Raw genomic sequence first — 20,426 nt, forward strand, 5'->3', positions numbered from 1 at the left:
GTGTAGTAGTCTGCCCCGAAAATGTCATATCTGTTCTTAAATATACAGACTGTAAGAGAAAAATGCTATAACTAGGGCATGCATTTCATGAAAGCAGTTTTCTTTGGTAAAATATGAATGTAGGTCAAAAACAGTCAGACAGCAAAGCTATCATGAGCAATGAGCCCACAAAGTTGCTGCACTAGATCATTTACAGCCCAATGCAAACCTTTCACTCACCGGCACTGCAGTTAACAACCTATGAATAGATAAGTTGTTAAATATGTCCAAAGTACTGCAATACCACTTTATTACAGCATTGCTCTATTAGTAATAGTCATTTCATTTCATTGTCACAGTCAGCGATTTATTCCAGTTCTCTTAATTGAACACTAACGTATTCTGCTTCAAGGAGTGATTCAATAAATGAATGCTCTACTTACAGATCATGGTGTCGTGTAAAACAACGGCAACAGCCAAATGAAAGTACATGTTTTTAAATGTAATTGTGAATAAAACTGTATACGTTACTGAGACAGAGATTGAATGATTCTTGGTATTAGATCTCCCTTCTGACCTGTGAGGGCGCTATGTAAAGGGAACAGAGTACCCTAGACTGGTTGGTCTGACAATTCATTGCCAGGGTTTGGCGGAAGTTGGCCATCTAGAAAGGGTGTGGAGCTACAGTACACTAAACCATTGACCCAGACGGGAAATGGCTGGCATCCACGGATTGGAGGAGTGGGTGCACTCGTTAACCAAGAGGTCATGGTTGACGGAATATAACGGGGACGTAGTGATGTAATCTGTTCCTTGTGATGGTGATGCTAAAGCACCAAAATGACCCGTATTTGTGTTACAAAAATGAGTGTTTTGTTTGTTTTGTCAGTCTGTCTGCAACATCTTGTTTTGTCTTGTTTGTTAGACTAGACGGCTAACACAATCCAGAGCTGTCGCCCACGGCCAGCACCAAACCCGGACAAAAACACACTAAATAACACTGTACTTTCCCCTCCAACACTACAGCACTCACTGGGAGAGGTGACCGTGTTTGTGTTTGGTTTTCATTGGGATTTGTGTTGTATTTGATTATTGTTGTTTGCAACCATGTATCATTTACTGTGCAATACACATCATTGTGTATTACCAGCCTTCATTGTTTGTGTCTGTTTTGGTCACCAGACCCCTGGATTAAGACATTAAACAGAAACCATTTTCAACTTTGTTGTCTGTTGTTTCTTGTGGGATTACCGCACTGCACCTGCTTTAGAAGAGAAGAGACTTACATAAGTGCCTACTCTATGTGTGTCCAGGGCTCAAGCACCCATGGGGGAAAATAAGCAGGTACTCAGCACCCATGACAGCTTTTGTTTTATACGCTAATGGTGATTAATGATAAAAAAAAAAAAAATCTTTTAGTGTAGTTTTCAAACTTAACAGACCAATAAAAAACATGTTTGCACAGTGGAGAGTTAGAGGAATGTCGACAGAGCAACAAGGATGTAGCGGGCTCTGATTGGCTGTTAGTGCAGTAAGATGGGAAATACCCAAACAGCAACGAACAGCGAGTAAAAAAGATTCACAAGAACCAAACTTTTTCTGTCTGGTCAGTGGTTCTGGCCGGACACTGTACAAATTCCCTTAAAACTGTACGTCCGACAGTAGTGTGTATGCCTACTGAAGGATAAACTTTTGAAAAATGTAGTAAACAGATACAAATGAATTATACAGTAACGTTGAACAGTTGAGGACACAGCTGTTTTAAAATCTATTTTCCGAACTTGTTGCTGAGTATCTCAACCTTCATACCGTATCTTAACTTTAGGTCTATATTATATATATATATATAATACAAACATATTTCTAATGTTCAGTGAGAAGTATTGCATTCTCAGCACACTGAAAGGTAAACGGAGACAGTTTCGATCTGCTACACTAATAAATGCACTAATTAGCAGTACAATGCTCTCTGATCTTCAAAATCAAAGAATATAAAACAATTAAAATATCCAATCAATACGGGTGTACAATTGTGCGACACTATTTGGCACCTAAAGTGCCAAATGCTGCCACGCAACAGTATTTGGCAGCGCCACCATTTGGCTCAACACCGGCCAATCAGAAGGCTGCCAGAGCTATATACATGTTTAAATAAGACAAAAATTAAATCCTTATCACAATATTTGTTTGTTTTTTTTTATATAGGAAAACTACTTAAAATTACGTTTCTTTGTATTGTAGGGATGACTAACGACTAACTCGACTTTAGCCCTGCCCCATATACTACATCCCTGCATTTCTCAAATTCTCGATATGCTTAGTTACAAAAAACCCTCCCTTGCGCGCCAACCCCTCCCTTCTGGATTAATGGAGGCTGTTGGAATGACGTACTTGCTGCGTATACAGCAGTACCTACCCTGATCTCACAGAGAGCGGATAACTATGTTAATTGAGAAAATAATGTGTTTATTATGTTTATATATCAACTGTTTTAATACAGTTTTGTAGAAAATGTTTTGTGGGTATCAAGGTTATCGCTCTTCGGATTCGAAGAGACTGGAATCAAACGGAAAGAAACTCCCATCTGTACAGAACGTGTCATTGCTTTGAGTTAAAAGGCAAAGTGTTCCATTTTTATTTAACTTTTGGCGCAGTTTATATTTTCTACAAATATGGAAATAGAAGAAGCATTTCAAGTGGTTGGAGAAATGGGGATTTATCAAATGTACCTTTGCTTTCTACTGACATTGTTATTAACGGTGAGTAAATCTAGTAGGAGGAGCACTGAGTCCTACGGTATTGATGCTGCTAAAAATTCACTGTATCATGCTTACAGCGGTGGTCTGAGAGAATGACATTTGCTAGTAGGTACTTGTTTACTGGCAGTAGTTATGACATATGTTAATTAAACGAAACTAATGATAAGTTGTGTTAGTTTTAATCTAATTTGGCAAATAGACAATTATGAAGTTATATACTTAAAAAAAAAAAAAATTTAATTCCGATGTACTAACATGCAAACAAACGTTACATAGTTGATATCATCCAAAGTAATGTTTTTTTAAATGTAAATGGCATGTAGCAAAAGTCTTTAAAACGTCTGCATGCCATCAAGATCCTTGAAAAACAGCGTTGTTATTAGTGTTACAAGTCCATACAAATCGGAATCAATATTATTACCTTCAACTCCAGCTGCTATTTTGATTGCAGTGTACATACTAGAATACAGTACAGTCGTATGCAGGGACACGTTTCCCAATATCTTTAGATCAGGTCATCCAATCTTTGCATAAATTGTTTCGTAATCTAGGCCAATGTGATATTGTAGGTCATGATATTGGCAGCCAAGTTATTTACTTTGTGGTACAGCATACATTATTTTCATCATTCTATTAATTTAGGAGAATGTGTGATCATTTAAAGGTAAATAATGAAATTAAATAAACTCTAATTAAAAAAAAAAATTAAAAAAAATGCCCGCAAGCTGCAGTAACCCTGAAATGTATTTGAATTGCACTATGCCCCAACACACCCACATCACTGATTCCCACGTACATACAGGCACATTGTACTGAAATGAGATTATGTAAATGTGCAAATGCTTGATACCTACAAAAGAGTACTTCTGAATAATCCAAATATCCCCAGTACCCGGATGGTGATGATCCAGGCACATTCCCAAACGAATCCTTGCTTACATAACATATTAAACTCGTGATGTAATCTCATCAGTTAAAAGGTGAAGCTGTGCAACACATTCTTGTGTTCTTGGTTTGCACATGTGTATATATTATGACAAAGTGTGAATTGAAATCCTGTTTGTTTCTTTTTTGCACTTTATCACTTGTACAAATAACATGCAATACTTTTATACGATGAAAGTATTCAATGTTATTTATATATGCAATCAAGTGCAAAAAAATACCAATAAATTATAAGTAACACATTAAAATAATGGCTGCAAATGCATATACATTTCAATACAGTTTCATGTTATTACATCATAACATAAGCAAAGTTTTTATGTTATTTTGTAATGATTCCTGTAGTCTTGAAGATAATGTAAAGAAAATGGCCGCTAATTCATAATTCATCAAGTGGAACACCACAGGAATAACCGCTAATGTGTGGAATTCATATGAATGTGCGGCCATTGCTGTAGGTGTAACCTTTTTATTTAGCTTTCCTGGCCTTGCCTAACTGGGCTGCCTGTGACTTTGCTTTGCAGTTCTATGTTTCTACTGAAGCCATTCTTATTGCCTTGGTGGGGTTGGCACCTCCTTTTGACTGGGATCTGGAGAGACAGTTCACCAACCAAAGCCTGACCCACAAATCAGCTGATGAAGATCAGATATTCAGACACTGGCTGCATGAAGCAAACCAAAGTGAAGTGCACAGACATGTGCACTTCAACGGGAGTTATACATCAATTACTTCAGAGGTAAGGAGTGCCTCAGTGTGTGTTCGTGAACTGGGCTTTCAACAGCCAGCTTTTGATGCGGGTTATAAAAACACTTTGTGTAAAATGAACAGGTTCACGTAACTGTCATCTTAATAGTGTACATTGTACATTATTGACTTTTAGATCTGTGGATCACAGAGACAAAACGGTTTGAGGTATGTTTGGAATATAGTTCTATTCTGTGGTTGTATCAAAGTTCAGTTATGGTTCTCTTATAAATTGACTGTTTGTTAGCGATAAAAATAAACTAGTAGGAAAGGCTCTAGGCTTGTTGTTCCAGGATACAGTAGGAAAGGCTCTAGGCTTGTTGTTCCAGGATACAGTGATACTATTATTTTGTTGTTCTGTTAATTTTCACCAGATCTCTAAATTCAGTTGTTTGACAGCAAGCCACACACACAGACTTAAAGCTGGTTCAGACTTTTTTTTTTTCAGAACAAGGTGGCTGTCAACATACAGCATGCATCCACATAAGACGGTATTGCAAATTTTAAAAACCTAACGCTGACTCACCATGCCCCAGCAGCCAATAGAATTGAATCTGGTCCCTAGGCCTGCATCAGTTCATGAAAGATTATCATGAAGCTTTTCATCAAGTTGTTTTTTATGCCACGATTGCTCTTGTGTGTAGCTTTGTTTACCTTCCACGTGGCTTCTGATGTGATTGCTGTCTTGTGGAGTGCAAATAGACATTTGAACTCCTCTGCTTTGAAATGACAGTCACACACTTGCTAAAGTTTTATTTTGGTTTTGCAACTGCATGGTGCATTTTCACTTTTCTAGTTCCCTTGATCTCCTACAAACTGCAGCCTTGTGTGCTTGCTTATGTTGGATTAATGTGTTATTTTATTTTTTTTACTAATACTTTATCTTGTCAGAGCCAACACCTTACTGTGCAGCCTGACAAATTGATCCCATGTCTTTCCATCATTTCTGCATTAACTTGGCTGACTGTTTTGAACTGGTCAATGTTGGGCACACTCTTCAGATGTGGACTTCTTTAGCTTCCCTGATATTAGTTGAATACCTTTTGGGTAATATACCGTCTGTAATAATAATATTCTTTATTATTTTGTTTATTTTAGTGAGTCTGGATTTATTATATCCATTAAACAGCATGTCATGGGGAAGTCTCATTTAGATTGTGTTTATCTTACCTGAATTCTGCTTTTCTGGTTAACTGCTCTTTTGTCTATCTTAGTATGCCACTCATGTTTGCTTATGTACTGCCCCAAATGAATAACAATTCACTCTGTGTTCAAGTGGTACTTGATCGGGGATGCAGCCTACAAAGTCTCCCTGGCAAGCTCCTTTTACTTTGGTGGCGTGTTGATGGGAGTACTCGCCTTTGGCCATCTCTCTGATCGTTATGGGAGAAAGAAACTCTACCTCACTGGTAAGCAGGCATATAATATAATATATATATATATATAGTAGACTATATCTGTTGACCATACATACATATATACAATATGTTTAACAGATCCAGCATTACTACAGTGAAATGATTACAGACAGAAAACAGTCCATGTTACAGGCTACACTGATTGATTACCCATGTTTTCTCAGGTTTGGCGCTTGATATCACGTTTGGAGTTACAAGCGGACTTGCACCGTCATACCAGCTGTTTGCTGCCTCCCGTTTTCTGGTGGGCATTATGAATGGAGGAATGTCCTTGGTTGCCTTTGTTTTACTAAACGAGTATGTGGGCACTTCCTACTGGGCACTCACAGGTAAAGAAGAAGAATGCTTAAATGTTTGCTTGTGCATACATGAGCTTACACAGTAAAAGAAAAATGAATTGCCACAAATGCAGGATGTTCCACAAGCCCATTTCAGCTTCACAAACACATGTAGTATAAGTAAGATAAGCACAGGGGCTTGTATGGTATGCAGAACTATTTTAATAGTTGAAGAGGTTGTAAGTGAAAGAAATCCACATATTGTAGGCTTCAATTTAGTCTTTTATAATATTACCATAAGATCTTAGTCACTACATGTATGTGCCCAACTCAGACATGTGGATATTTATATGCAGGTCACCGTGATGCGATTAGATTAAACCAAAGGTGCAATAACCAATATATAAAACCAAAGGATTATATATAACCAATATATAAAACCAAAGGATTATATATAACCAATATATAAAACCAAAGGATTATATATAACCAATATATAAAACCAAAGGATTATATATAACCAATATATAAAACCAAAGGATTATATATAACCAATATATAAAACCAAAGTGACTATACAAGTAATTTCCTTGTCAGGTTTTATTTACTTCTATGTGCCTTTTGGTTTAAATAAACCCCTTTATGTTCTCTGCAGGATCTTTGGGCAGCTTGTTTTTCGCTGCAGGAATTTCTGTGTATGCAGTGATGGGTTATTTTATTCACTCCTGGAGAATGCTGGCTCTTGTCACTAATTTGCAAGGGGTGCTTTTATTTGTGCTGTCAGTGTAAGTGTACAATCCCGTGTCTGTCTGAATTAAAATGTAAGCCTATAAAATAGCATTATTATTGCACATGGCATCTGAGAGAAGAGAGCACTACTAAATGAACAATCTAGAATGTGATGTATAGACACTGCCTAGAAGAACATCAGTAAGAAATACTACATAGAACAAACATTCCTACATCCACTAGGGACAAAGTGTTGCAGGGGGACAGGTTGATGGTTACACTCTGGTGTAACAGATCTACTTGGAGAGCAGACATGATTCTGAGAGCAATATTGAGGTTGCATCAAAAGGTGTGATTACTGAACCAGAAAATTAACAAACAAAAAAAATTGCATTAGCTACATTCATTTCACACCCATTCAGTTTCTCTTTAAGTGAGCACTGACTCTCAAAGCATTGAAGTTTCTTTATTTTAAGGTTTCCACGTAGGGCAAAGGTAACAGCAAACTTATTCCACTCTTGGGGACCTAACCCAGGTTCAAACCCACCAGATGCAAAAGGCTAGTGAATTACTTTCCTTTTTAAAAAATACATAGATAAATACATTACTAAAAAAACTGTCTCACTTTGACAGTCAAGCTTTAAAATATTTCTATATGACAAATTTTAATGAACATTTTTTTTTTATGGTTAATTTTTCGTGTGACTCAGACAGTGAACATTTCACAATCTGGTGTTGTTTTTGCCATGGGTATACAGTCCAGTATGGTTTTGCATCCCCAGGTTCATCCCTGAATCTCCACGCTGGCTATATTCACAAGGGCGCCTTAGTGAGGCTGAAGATGTCCTTTACCTCATCGCGAAGAGAAACCATAAGCAGAAATGCACAGTGTCCTTAAAACCCCCTCTGGACAGAAGAGACAGGCAGACAGTGGGGGCCCTGGACCTGTTCTGCCACAGGATCCTTCTCAAGCGCACTCTTGTTATGATGTATTCATGGTAGGTACTGGAGATGGAGCAGCCAGTGTGGCAGTGTAACACTGTGCTGGGAATTCACTTTATAACAAGTTTGTTCAAGTAAATAGAGGTATAGGAGGCTGTGAGGTCCAGTGGTTAAAGAAAAGGGCTTGTAACCAGGAGGTCCTCGGTTCAAGTCCCACCTTAGCCACTGACTCATTGTGTGACCCTGAGCAAGTCACTTAACCTCCTTGTACTCCGTCTTTCGGGTGAGATGTAGTTGTAAGTGACTGCAGCTGATGCATAGTTCACACACCCTGGTCTCTGTAAATCGCCTTGGATAAAGGTGTCTGCTAAATAAACAAATAATAATAGTAAAGAAATTCAACAATGATGCATTCCTGGGTTTACAAACTCAATCTAGTTTAAACCACTCAATCATAGAATCTTAATAAAACTAAATATTCTTTTTTGAGAATGACAGAAACTGTCTACAGGACAAACATGTCTGTTGTACTTGAGACAGTTAGGAATAATGAATGCCTTGTCCCTATGTTTCAAACGGCACAGAGAAATCTGTCAATGAACTACTTTCAGGAAAAATCCAGTCTCAAACTCATATTGGAACATGAAAGCTCACAACTTTTCTCAAAACAAAATAGAAAGAAAGAAATACAACTTCTAGGTTTCCTATGAAAATACATCTATCTACTGAGTTTCCTAAACATACAGATTACAGGGTATACCATCACGCCAGCACTATTTGGTAATGTACTTCACACTGAGTTTCTGATGCCTCTTCTCCTTCATGTTTCTGTCAGGTTTGTGTGCAGTCTTGTGTACTATGGCCTTACACTTAACGTAGGGAACATGGGCGGGAATCTGTACGTCAATCTGGCTCTGTCTGGGATTGCAGAGTTGCCTTCTTATCCAATATGCATCTATTTAATTGGTCGTAAATGGTGAGTGAATTTGTAAACCTTGACTCTTGTGTATTGAGAAGCTTTATTTATTTAATTTGTTTTATGTGTAGCTCGATTGGGGAAATGTGGTAGTAAATATAATAAACATCATAAACTGTTATTGACTGTTGAATGAAAATGTGACAGTCCAGACCAGTGCAGTCTAATAGAGGAACTTACCAAAAAGATTACAAAGTGTTCAAACTGATATGAAACACCTGCTAGGTGTCTAGTTGCTACTTTATGTGAATACTGTAGGCCCGTTTTTGCATAATTTCAGTGAGCACAAGTATAGGTAAACCACCATTTACTCCCAGCATCAGATAAGAGACTTGGTCCATCTGTATTGCAACAGCACATGGTTAATCATTTGCATACAATGTGAGCTGAGAAGAGCATAAACAAAGGCTGCTACTGTCGTTCATTAACATGCAGTGTTTCACACGTTTATAATACATTTTATAATAAGCAGGACTTCTAAGGAAGATCAGGTGTCTGAATACGGTGCTGTAAATCATGGGGAAATAATCACATTTTAGAGCCTGTGACTTGCACATGCCACAAAAAAAAAAAAGAAGTTCTTATTTGAAAAATGGCTGCATTTTCACAGTATTCTGGATTTAGCAGGATCTTATTTCAATTAATTCATTTTCACAAGCAGTTAACTTTTTAAATGTGTGTATCCTGAAACTGTATTTGTTATAGGAAATTGGTTTGATAGCTATGCTTTCTATCAGTGACTACAGTTAAAGTTGTTTATTGCAGGACCCACTTACCAAAATATGTAATCCAAGCAGTAAGACCATTCGAGAATTAATTGTCTGATTTATATAACAAAATTTTAGTCAGTACCATGAATGTCACTGTTAATGTCTTATCACTAACTCTAGAGTTTTAGGGTTAAATTTAGTGTGAGGGTTAACATTGTGAATTTCAAATACACCGATGTGGGTTATGAATTCAGATATTGGAATGATAGTGGTACATGGTTTAAAGCTTTCAAGAAAAGTAAATTCTCTTTGATACAATCTTTAGGTTTTAAGTATTTGTTGTGTTTTAATGTAGGTCTGGACGCAGAAGGACGTTGTCAGGATTTCTGTTCTTGGGAGGTATAGCCTGCCTCATTATCATGTTCCTGCCAGAGAAACAAGGTTAGAATGCAGAGCAGTTATAGACGGTAGTTACCTGTTTGTTGACCAGGTAAGTGTTGAAAGAATAGAAACTGCCTGTCATTTGCATTCTCTGTGGACCTATCGCTTATTCTGTGAGATGATTTGGTATTCTGTGTAATCATGTTTGTAACATTATCATGGAATTAAAAGCTGTTTCTCGTACCAGTCTGTACGTGAACAATTATTACAATACTTTTTTCTCTCTTCTAGAAGCAGGGGTGTTTGCATATGTAAATAGCAGGTCACTGTCTTTGCTGGGGAAGATGACCATCAGTGCAGCCTTTAATATTGTCTATATCTACTCTTCAGAGCTCTATCCCACTGTAGTCAGGTAAAGGCTTTGGAGCAAGTTAATACTCACACTTGAATTGTTCAGTTGATTTCATTCTTTGTTTACCATATTCATTTTCTGTTTGCATGCCACTGTTTAACATGGTAGGCAATACACTCTGGTGTCTACCTGTATATTTCTGAATCTTTAACTTTTAATTGGAGAGCTTTGAAGGCATGCTGATCAAAAGTTGCATTTTCCGATACAAAATAAACCAAAACATTTTTAAATATAGAAACCTATTTTATATACAGTAGAACCTCATTTATCTGCACCCTGTTCATCTGCGACTGCAATTATCCGTGTCTCCCGGAAAAGTTTTATCTCTTAAATACAGTACATGTAGTCAGACACACACACACACATAAAGACGCATGCGTCAGTCTAACCTGTGGAATCGACGCCAAGACAGCAGCGCTACAGATGCGAGGATTAATGTCTTGGTATGCACAGCAGAAGGATTCTGTAAAATTAGTTCCTCTGAAGCAGTTACATAGTTAAGCCCAGCAAACATATTTTGCCTCACTGAAACAACAGACCATGATGGACTTTGTCAAGGTTCAATATAATGACTTGCAACAGTGAATTGTTTAAAAAAGATTATTAATATTAATGTGTGGAATAAATTAGCGATAATACCTTATGACATTTCTATCTGCTAGCTACTCAACTTAGTTTACAGGGAAATTGTGAGCTCTGATGGGCTGAATAGCTTATTCCCGTCATAAAATGCCTTATGATCTTGTAGCTTTATAGTATTTTTGTTTTGTGGTAGTAGTATATTTATTTTTTATTAGTTTTTTTTTTTTTTTTTGGTAACATAAAAAGCTAGGGAAACGGTGTATCACATTCTAGGAGTATCACTGTCAAAGTAAACTCATTTTAAAACATTCTTCTGTATTTTGTTCATGCATTCCAGTCATACGCAATGACACCACATTTATCCATGGATTTCACACATCCGTTGACTTATGTCCCCCCCGAGCGCGCTGATAAACAGAGTTCCACTATATTTAAAAAAAAACATCATTTTAATTTAGAAAAGTATTTTATACGTAGCTGAGATTATAGGGGTAGAGGTATCTTAACTAAACGTGTTGATAAGAAATATCAAATAAATATGTCTTGGGATCATGAGGGGTAGAGTGTTGCAGGACAGACTAATGGTGACACACTGTGCACTGAGTTTTAAAAAGTCACCAGGATTTGATGACTGAAACACAAAATGATACAATGGGAAACTTAACAACAACAACAGCAATACATTTTTAACATAAGTTGCTCTTTAGTTATCCATACGTAACTGACACAAATAAAATTCCTTTTCTTTTATTGTTTCACATGAACCACATTTCCATTTTACAGGAACATTGGGATGGGCATGTGCTCCGTGGCAGCTAGGATAGGGGGCATCATCGCAGCCTTCATCCCTTCTCTGGTCAGTAGTGAGTGTTTGCATCACTGCTCTGTGTGTACTCTCTCTCTGTGTGTACTCTCTCTCTGTGTACTCTATCTCTTTACAGTCCCTAACTCTGTGTCGTAGCTCAGTCATTTCAGCCTGGGATTAGTCTGGTTGTTGTTCTTTGGACTCTTTCCAGTGCCACAGTATCCCTTTGGTGCTGTGATGATCAGAATAGGAGACATTGTTCTGAACGCGGTCTCACCAGCGCATTGTACAACCTCATCATAACCTCCTTGGATTTGTACTCTACACTTTTGGCTATATACCCAAGCATTCTGTTTCCCTTTTTGATTGCTTTCACGCACTCTGTGGTTGCTGACAGTGATGAGACTATTACAACACCAAGGTCTTTCTCTTGATATGCCTGGTCTAGTTCTACTCCTGGTCCAGTATGTGTTTAATGATGTCAGCATTCGTGGTATATAGTGGATACTGAATGATTGTTCGTGGTATATGTTTTCTTTTTTTTAATTTGTTTAAAGGAAATAAAAACTGTATACCATGAATAATCATCCATACATGAAGGTATGGACAGGTGTTAAAATACAATTTCTTAAGGTGTCTTTTTCTTTAACTTTTCTTTCTAGAAGTCACTCCAGTGGGCCTTACCTTTTATTGTGTTTGGTGTTGCTGGCTTATCAGCAGGAGTTCTGAACCTCTTGTTACCAGAAACCCTCAACACACCCCTGCCGGAGACCATTTCCGACTTGCATGCTGGCTCGTATCGGAGACTCGGAGACGAAGGGTTGCCATTGCAGGCATTCAGCAGTGGATTGGTAATAGAATACATCTCTTCATATACTGTATACATTAATTTAAAAACAATTTAATACAGTGTGAAGAGGTGCCTTAATGCTGGTGTTATGAACATCACTAAAAACTATTGAATCCCTTAACCGGGCATTGTTAAAGTGGTCTTATCCCAGGGTGTCCCAGCCAACGTAAATAAGTGAATAGGGCCTAGTGAGCTTAAAATACTGCAGAAGAGAACTGCAGTGCCTTGATCTATAAATACTTGCTTCAAAAAACATTGACCGTAAATGTAACTTTTCTTCTAAATGTGTTGAGCACAGTTTATAAATCCTTTTTATTATAATATAATTTGTCCTGCTGTTTTCAGAAACGATACAGCACAGGCACACACACTCCAGCTGCTACAGGTTTCTAGTATGAGGGGGTTGTTCTTAGTGTTGCCACGTAGTTAGTTCTGGTGCTTCAGATTAACTGATCATGCCTTAGACTGACAGACACACCCTACTGATCCTTATGCAAGATTGGATTGCCGCAGTGTACTAAAGTCCCCCTCTGTGCCAGCTCCTGCTTTTGTGTTGATTTAAATAATCAGTTTAGCAACAAAACAAACAAGTGACATCCAACAAACGACACCTGCTCCTGAAAATTAATTCAGATTATTTTTGTTTGCATTTTGCCTACTTATCTGGGAGTTTTGAATGTAATTTAATCTGTAATTTGCAGAGAACATCTTATTCCTGTTGAAGGAGTTTCATTATTTTTAAGTTGTGCAGAATTTGTGAGGAAACATAACCCCATTACTTACTGTCATTGTCCCCATTCAAGCCTAAAAAAGTTATTGGCACTGACAAAGTATTTGTGTGGTTTGTTTTCAGGTAACAGAAAGCCCTGGAGAGACTGACGAGGAAGAATACTTGGATGTGAATGAACAAACTCAAATGATCTTGTGAGCAATTTAACTGGAATTCAACCCTGTAATACAGAGAGTAATACAGAGAGTTTGCAGCACAATAACAGCTCAAATACAGCCCTGGTCTTTTGAGACAAAAAACACAAAGGGGGCAGTGAAAATAAATACTGACACATAATCCTCTGTCCACAGTTATAAATTGTAAAGAGCTACGGATTAGTATCCAGTGTCCTCTTTAGAATTTGACAACACAGAAAGACGCAGGACTCCTGCTTCCATGGGCTGCAATGGCGTTGGTTTAAAACAATATTACGAAAGTCTTCAAAGTGTAGGAAAGAACATAAGCTGCTGTATAGAAAGACAATTGAACCGGTGTCAATCTGGTATGTGTAAAACGACAATGTAAAACTTTTTTAAGGTGCTGTCAAATACATCTATCGGGATCATTTTATTTGTTTATTTTTTATAGATTGCTAATAGACTCCTCATATCAGCGTTAATTGACATAGTTTTTATCGCAGTCCTGTCCTCCTGAACTATATTGTAAAAATACTCCTATCAAAAAACTAGACTGTAGCACAGATGTTATTCTGCACCGTGTGGTTCTTCAGTGCTTGAAGTTTCTGCACCAGACAAACTTGAATGTATCTTTGTGCAATTCATTTAGAGATCATGCTCTTTACAAATATTGACTTAAGGATAATTTTAATAATTACAAGTGGATATTGTATAGATATATAAAAGCATATATTAACTAAGCTGCATTTCCATATACACTGCTCTAACTCCGCAAATTGGCATTCTGGTGATTTCTTTCCAAATTTCCCCTTTGGGATATACTGAATGTCCTATCGAGCTGCCTGTAGACTTGATTTAAGCAGAGGCTTTAGTTATATACAGTGGTAGCCAAAGTATCTACATCCTCAATTAATTTCAGAATTATTCCTGAGTAACATGCAATGAATGTTGAGTTTGATCAGATGTTTTGATGTACTGCAGTAGAAACATTAAGGCATTTGTTTGGTGGATAGACCATCAGGATGCACATTACTGGAAGCATGTTTTTGACTGCCTTGAATGCATGGTTTCAGATACATTGTCATGGCAGTGTAGAGGGCAGTAATACATCAAGTAAAACGGCTGTTTGTATTCTGAGGGTCAAAACAATACTGAACCATATTTGGAGTTACTGTAAGAACACTCTCTTGATGGAAAATACTTTTTTGTACTGTATATGTATTTATCTTTTTAATATAATTTTACTACTTAGGAAATGTAATTCATAAGCAATCCCTGGAGGAAGGCCTAGGCAAACTAGGCAGCCGTCTAGGATGGCAAAAAAACAAATAATGAAAGCAAGGAATCTGCCCAATGTGCGAAGCACCGCTTCTGTGACGTTTAGCACCACAGTAACTGGCATCACACTAAAGAATTCGATCCAAACACGCTCTTTCACACGGTATGGAGTGATCAATAGTAAACCGAGTTAATTCTAGCTGTTATGCCATTCTATAGAGAAAATAGCATTATGACTGACTAATGGAGACGCAAAGTTTCAAGAAACCACTGGACAAGACAGGCATTGATTTTCGCCGTCAGAACAAGAATTTGATTAATAATTTGAACGTATGTGAATTTGCGGTGTTCTGTTCCAATCTCTGAAGTTCCAAATCAGTCGATAAAAATTTTAAGTAATCTGAATGTTGCCTATCACATGACACTGGCAATTTTACTAACCTGTAAAGACGTAATACTGTAGGCTACTAGTTAAATGGAACCCGTCCCAGACATGAGTTGAATTTAGCGGTAAAAAATATTTTTTATTTATTTATTTTTAAACTGACTAGCTAAGCTACTGTCATCAGATTCCAATCTTCCTACTTACCCATATGTCATAATTACGGGGTGACCAGATGGCTTTGTGTCACCAGTGACACAGAGTCTTTTGATGACACTATTTGGCATAACACTGGGACGGGCTGAGACAGTTCAGGTTTACAGATTCCCATCATCACCAATCCGTTAACAGATGTGTCGGGTTATTCAGTTGATCCGTGATAAGCGATTCGTGCATCTCAGTTACAACTGTGAAATGTATCAATAATAATGATAAACTTGTGAAGTACTGTACTTCGTATTTGTGTATTTGCTGTGCAGACAAACACTGTTTGCTGCCTTCCTGTTTAATAATAGGCTACATGCTTACCCTTACCCTTGGGATATGTGCCTGTATTCTAAAAGCATGCAGTTAGTTTAATTACAGTGGGTGTAATTAGACTGACAGTATTTCGAAAGGTGGTACTTGTAGTTGGCGTGACATCGTCTGTGTTGCCCTGCAGCCATTTCTGCTAAGTTTAAGTTATAATTTTCAAAACGTATGGTACATTGGGAGTGTGTTTAGATCATTTGACTGCACAGATTCATGTTAAATTGTGATCCATAATGTGTGCTACGCAAGTTAAAAAGCTTTCTTTTCGGTCTGCCCCACAACCTACCGTTTTAAAATGGTTGGATATGTCACTATAGGGTTGTGTTCTTAAGCAAGAAAAAGCTAATTTGCAATATCAAAGGAATGTTGGTTAATGCTTTTGCCAAAACATTCATTTTCAACCTGTACATTTAGTTTCATATTACAGTTTAAAATGATGATGTTATTGAAGTTATGAAACAGTCATTTCAAAATCCCATGGGAATACTGTGGGAAATCCATTTTTAAAATCTGTACACGGTCCGTACAATTTTTAAAAACAGAAACCAGCACACCGAACGATTGCACAATACAAGCTGAATAAAAAACCTGTTGATTTTTAAAAATAAATAAAATAATCATTGCTTGACTGATATAAAGGTGCTATGCTAGGCTTTGCCTAGCACCGGCCCTGCCAGTGAAAGGGATTTGGATATACTGTAGCAACCTCTGCCTGCTCCGAAGCATCCATGTGTTCCAGTGCTCATCTCATATGATAACGGTTTGTCTACACAGTTCTTGAATGAAAAGCACTTTTAAGATATTTTCTATAATTTTAGTGCTTGCTCAAGTGAACTAGATCAAGAAAGAAAATCTTGATTTGTTTATTTAACATTCGCTCTTAAAGTTCAAGTGTCATCACAGCACAGTGTTTTCTAAATGACTCAAATCTTTTAAGATGTTAGTTTTACAGATGTGATATGAAGTTATAACCTATATTTAAACATTTAAAACAATCAACCATAAAAATCACAATTTTTTTTTTTTTATATATATATAACACATTCAAAATGTTCAGTAGCTTGGCATTTCATTCCTCGTTGCATCCAAATATAAGGTTGTGCAGTTATTGAGTATAGAGCATATCTGATTGAACTAAAAAAATACATTGAATTGTACTTAAAGGGGCATCATTACCTTTTTTAAGTTCCAGATTATGGTTGTGGAAACATGATTATGTTGTATGTTGATAGCTACATGCTGTTACTGGAAGCTTCTTTATCTGTAATTCTGCATTCTGTTGTGTAACTGATGTGCACTGCGGTTCCCTGTTTCTCACGTCTTGGCAAAAATCTTAGGTTTGAAATATCTTTGGATCTAAGGCAGCTAGGCGTAACCATATATTTGTTTCGTACAATTTTGTGCTGTTCTACCTATTGATATAAGGTGTTGATTCACGTTCATTTTTACGGAATCTATTAACCTGTATTTGTGTTGACATTTGACCTTTCCGTGTGCCTCTTATTGCTTATGTCTAATTTCTGATCAATGTGCCTTTTGCTTTCCTTGAAGAGAGTGAGAAAACTAAAATACTTGCATGTAAAATACAATCAAGTTGCATACAATGAATGTGCATTCCCTTTAGTGCAATAAACATCTTTTTCATATTATTTGCTGTGTTTTTTGGTCATGAAACATAACCGTGTAATAAGATTCTGTGTAGTAATAAGCCATGCTGTCAGTACAAGCCATGCATGAAACTTAAGAAACACAAGAGTGTTTTACATGGTCCAGCTGGTAATACTTTCCTGGGATAGTTCTTGTAATATGGGCAAGTATACAATCAAGTAATGTACATAAGAAAGGGACCAGTCAACCTAACGCCTCGTATTAGCTGTATGTATGCAATCACTCAACCATGCCTACAATGCAGCCAGAATCCAAACAATGTTAACCTACTGAAATGATAAGTATTGAAAAATTCAAACATGTTACACTTTAATAAAAGAAAAACAAACAAACACAAAAAAAACCCATAAATATATTTTTAAACTTGACAGCAGTATCATACTCAGCAATGGGAATACGCTATCAGGAAATTGTCAGCGATATTAAAAAAGGCCAAGATAAATATCCAGCAAATTGCAAAGGAGGCAAAAGACAGCACAGCAGTAAAACAGATGTATCGGATGCAAATCTGAAGATGATGAGATTTTGATGAAGCACTCCAGAAGCGGTGTACTGGTCCTGGGAGAAGGCAAAGCAACTACCAACAAATGTATCCAGACAGAGGTGAGGCAGATTTTAAAGCAAGTGCGTGACTGAGCAAGTTTCACAAATGCATTTTGTTTAAAATAAAGTAAACACAAGCACTCTGTTAACCCAGCTTTTCATGGATGTTTTTGCTACAATTACAATTTGAAGAGTAAGTTACATTTTTGCATTTTCGCATGTAAACAACAATTTTAAAGCCTTTCAAACCATAATGATACGAGTGCTGTCCTTGTTACCCTTTTACATGCTCTTGAAACGGTTAACAGATTCATTAGGGGAGCTGTAATCGATTCACTGAGTCTGAAAACAAAATTAGAAACATTTCCACTGTTTGGGAGTCAATGATATTGAATGTGTCACATTGTATTAATGTGCCAAATGCTGATGGCTTCCTGTATATCGAGTCTCTGACAACAGTCTTTAGTAACCCAATTGTTTAGTTCAGTGTGAGCTTTAAAATTCATATAATTTTTTCATGTTTTAAGATCAAAATGGTTCTAAGAACATTTTTGTAAGATATACAACAACAACAAAAACAGTATATATATATATATATATATATATATATATATATATATATATATATATATATATTTAAATTAGACTCAATGTTTTATGATTCTAGATGCAAACAGAACAACGGACCAAATTTATTGTACTATTTAACGTATTATGCAATTGGGTATATTAACATTAATAACACTAGAACATCATTATAATGCAAGTATATTAACATTAATAACACTAGAACATCTTTATAATGCAAGTATATTAACATTAATAACACTAGAACATCATTATAATGCAAGTATATTAACATTAATAACACTAGAACATCATTATAATGCAAGTATATTAACATTAATAACACTAGAACATCATTATAATGCAAGTATATTAACATTAATAACACTAGAACATCATTATAATGCAAGTATTTCTTCAGGCTTAAGAAATTCCCAGTGAACCATGACCTCTTAAAATTCACCAAAAGAGGTTTATTTTACTATCATTATTTCAATAAGACAGGCCACGTAACACTATAACACATAAGACATTAAACTTGGCCAAGAGACTAAGGTGATGTTTTTTTTTCTTCTTCTTTTTCTAAATTATATGACCGAGTTTGATGCCAGTATTCATCATGCAGCAATATGTGTGCAGTAATATAGGACCCAGGTGGAAATCAGGACTGTAAATGAAGTGAATGGCAATCATGTGGTTGCAACGTGTGTTGATTCTACATTATTATTTCGGTAGTATGGATAGAGTATAAGATGTAAAGGTGACAGTGTGCTCTCCAGCAGGGCCCGTGGACATGACCAGATAAAATAAAAACTGACTTTAAAGTGGAGACTTTACAAAATGGCACAATAAACAAAGTCAGTTGAACTCATTTTTTTCTTCACATTATGCATTTAATAAAAAAAGTTTGAAAGCTTTGTGTAATTCAAAAAGAAAAATATAAAGTGTGTTTAAAGATATGTGATTATGCGACTTTAAATGTAATGCTGAGGCAACAACCTACTGTACACTCACTATGTCTAAATAAAGATGTATTTCTGCTTGGGATCACATCATGTGTCCCTGTATATAGAGTATGTTATTAACACCATTGACGTATGATGTAGCTCACAACAATGCCAGATCAGACCATCTAAAACAGAAAAACCACTAAAGGCATTGGCAGATGTTAAATGGAAATGGTTGGAAGCAGACTGCACATGCATTTACTACACAATCTTGTGCAGACATTTAATTCTCTTTGTTTTGATTTTAAAATTAAACAAACTGATGGCAGTTTTGTTGGAAGTGCTTTTTCACTCGGATGTAGAATAAGGTCAGTGTAGCTGTTACAAGCAGTATGTTATGTAGTTCTGTTTTTATATTTGTGTTTCAGTCTGTGAGAGCTTGAAAAAAGTGTCAGACAACCAGTTAGAGGAAAGGTTTCTAGTTATTGAGTACAGCCTTTTACAGTACTTGACACGTCCGAATAATCAAGCTGATAAATCATCAAAAAATGAAGATGATGAAATGAGTGGTTGTTATAAAGACCTTACAGTACTACATAACCTGTACCCCTCTTTGTACAACAATTCCAAACTCATTATTCAGTGTAATTGCAATTATTTTAAACTGAATTGTTCCATCACAATTGTCACACAACCACAGTTGAAGTCATCCATAAAATTACAGTAAATAGACAACTTTTCTGATGGGCTATGATTAAAAAAAACTGAAGAGGTTTTAGTAGATAGCTCTATAGGACATGCACTTTCCCCGATGGAGATAGGATTAAAAACTGATTTCATTCCTAGCACTGCAATAAGCACCTTCATTTGTATGTGTGTGTGTGTGTTTTTTTTAACCAGTCCTGCTGTAGCACCTCAAACCTCAATGATGACTTCAAGTCATTAGGCCAAAGAAATGTGCAGTAGCCTGTATGGAGGACTAAAGGACCATGGGGACAAAACCTGCTCTGTTTAATGCTATCTAAAATCAATGAATTACATTGATTGTCGATGGTTAAAGTGCTTCCCTGTGAGTTGTATTTGTGTCAAACAG

General features: G+C 36.6%; 1 protein-coding gene across 1 annotated transcript; it reads left to right on the forward strand.

The window, feature by feature from the left end:
- Positions 1-2,324: 2,324 nt before the first annotated feature.
- On the forward strand, positions 2,325-17,257 carry LOC117407201 (solute carrier family 22 member 15-like). Its single transcript, XM_034011904.3, has 12 exons — positions 2,325-2,738; positions 4,208-4,420; positions 5,705-5,837; positions 6,011-6,175; positions 6,780-6,909; positions 7,636-7,851; positions 8,631-8,771; positions 9,837-9,922; positions 10,154-10,274; positions 11,640-11,712; positions 12,324-12,512; positions 13,365-17,257. The coding sequence occupies exons 1-12, from the start codon at positions 2,652-2,654 to the stop codon at positions 13,437-13,439; spliced, it is 1,629 nt and encodes a 542-aa protein (XP_033867795.2). The 5' UTR covers positions 2,325-2,651; the 3' UTR covers positions 13,440-17,257.
- The last annotated feature ends 3,169 nt before the right edge of the window (positions 17,258-20,426 follow it).

The sequence above is a fragment of the Acipenser ruthenus genome, chromosome 8 (genome assembly GCF_902713425.1).
Source record: "Acipenser ruthenus chromosome 8, fAciRut3.2 maternal haplotype, whole genome shotgun sequence".
NCBI classification, from domain to species: domain Eukaryota; kingdom Metazoa; phylum Chordata; class Actinopteri; order Acipenseriformes; family Acipenseridae; genus Acipenser; species Acipenser ruthenus.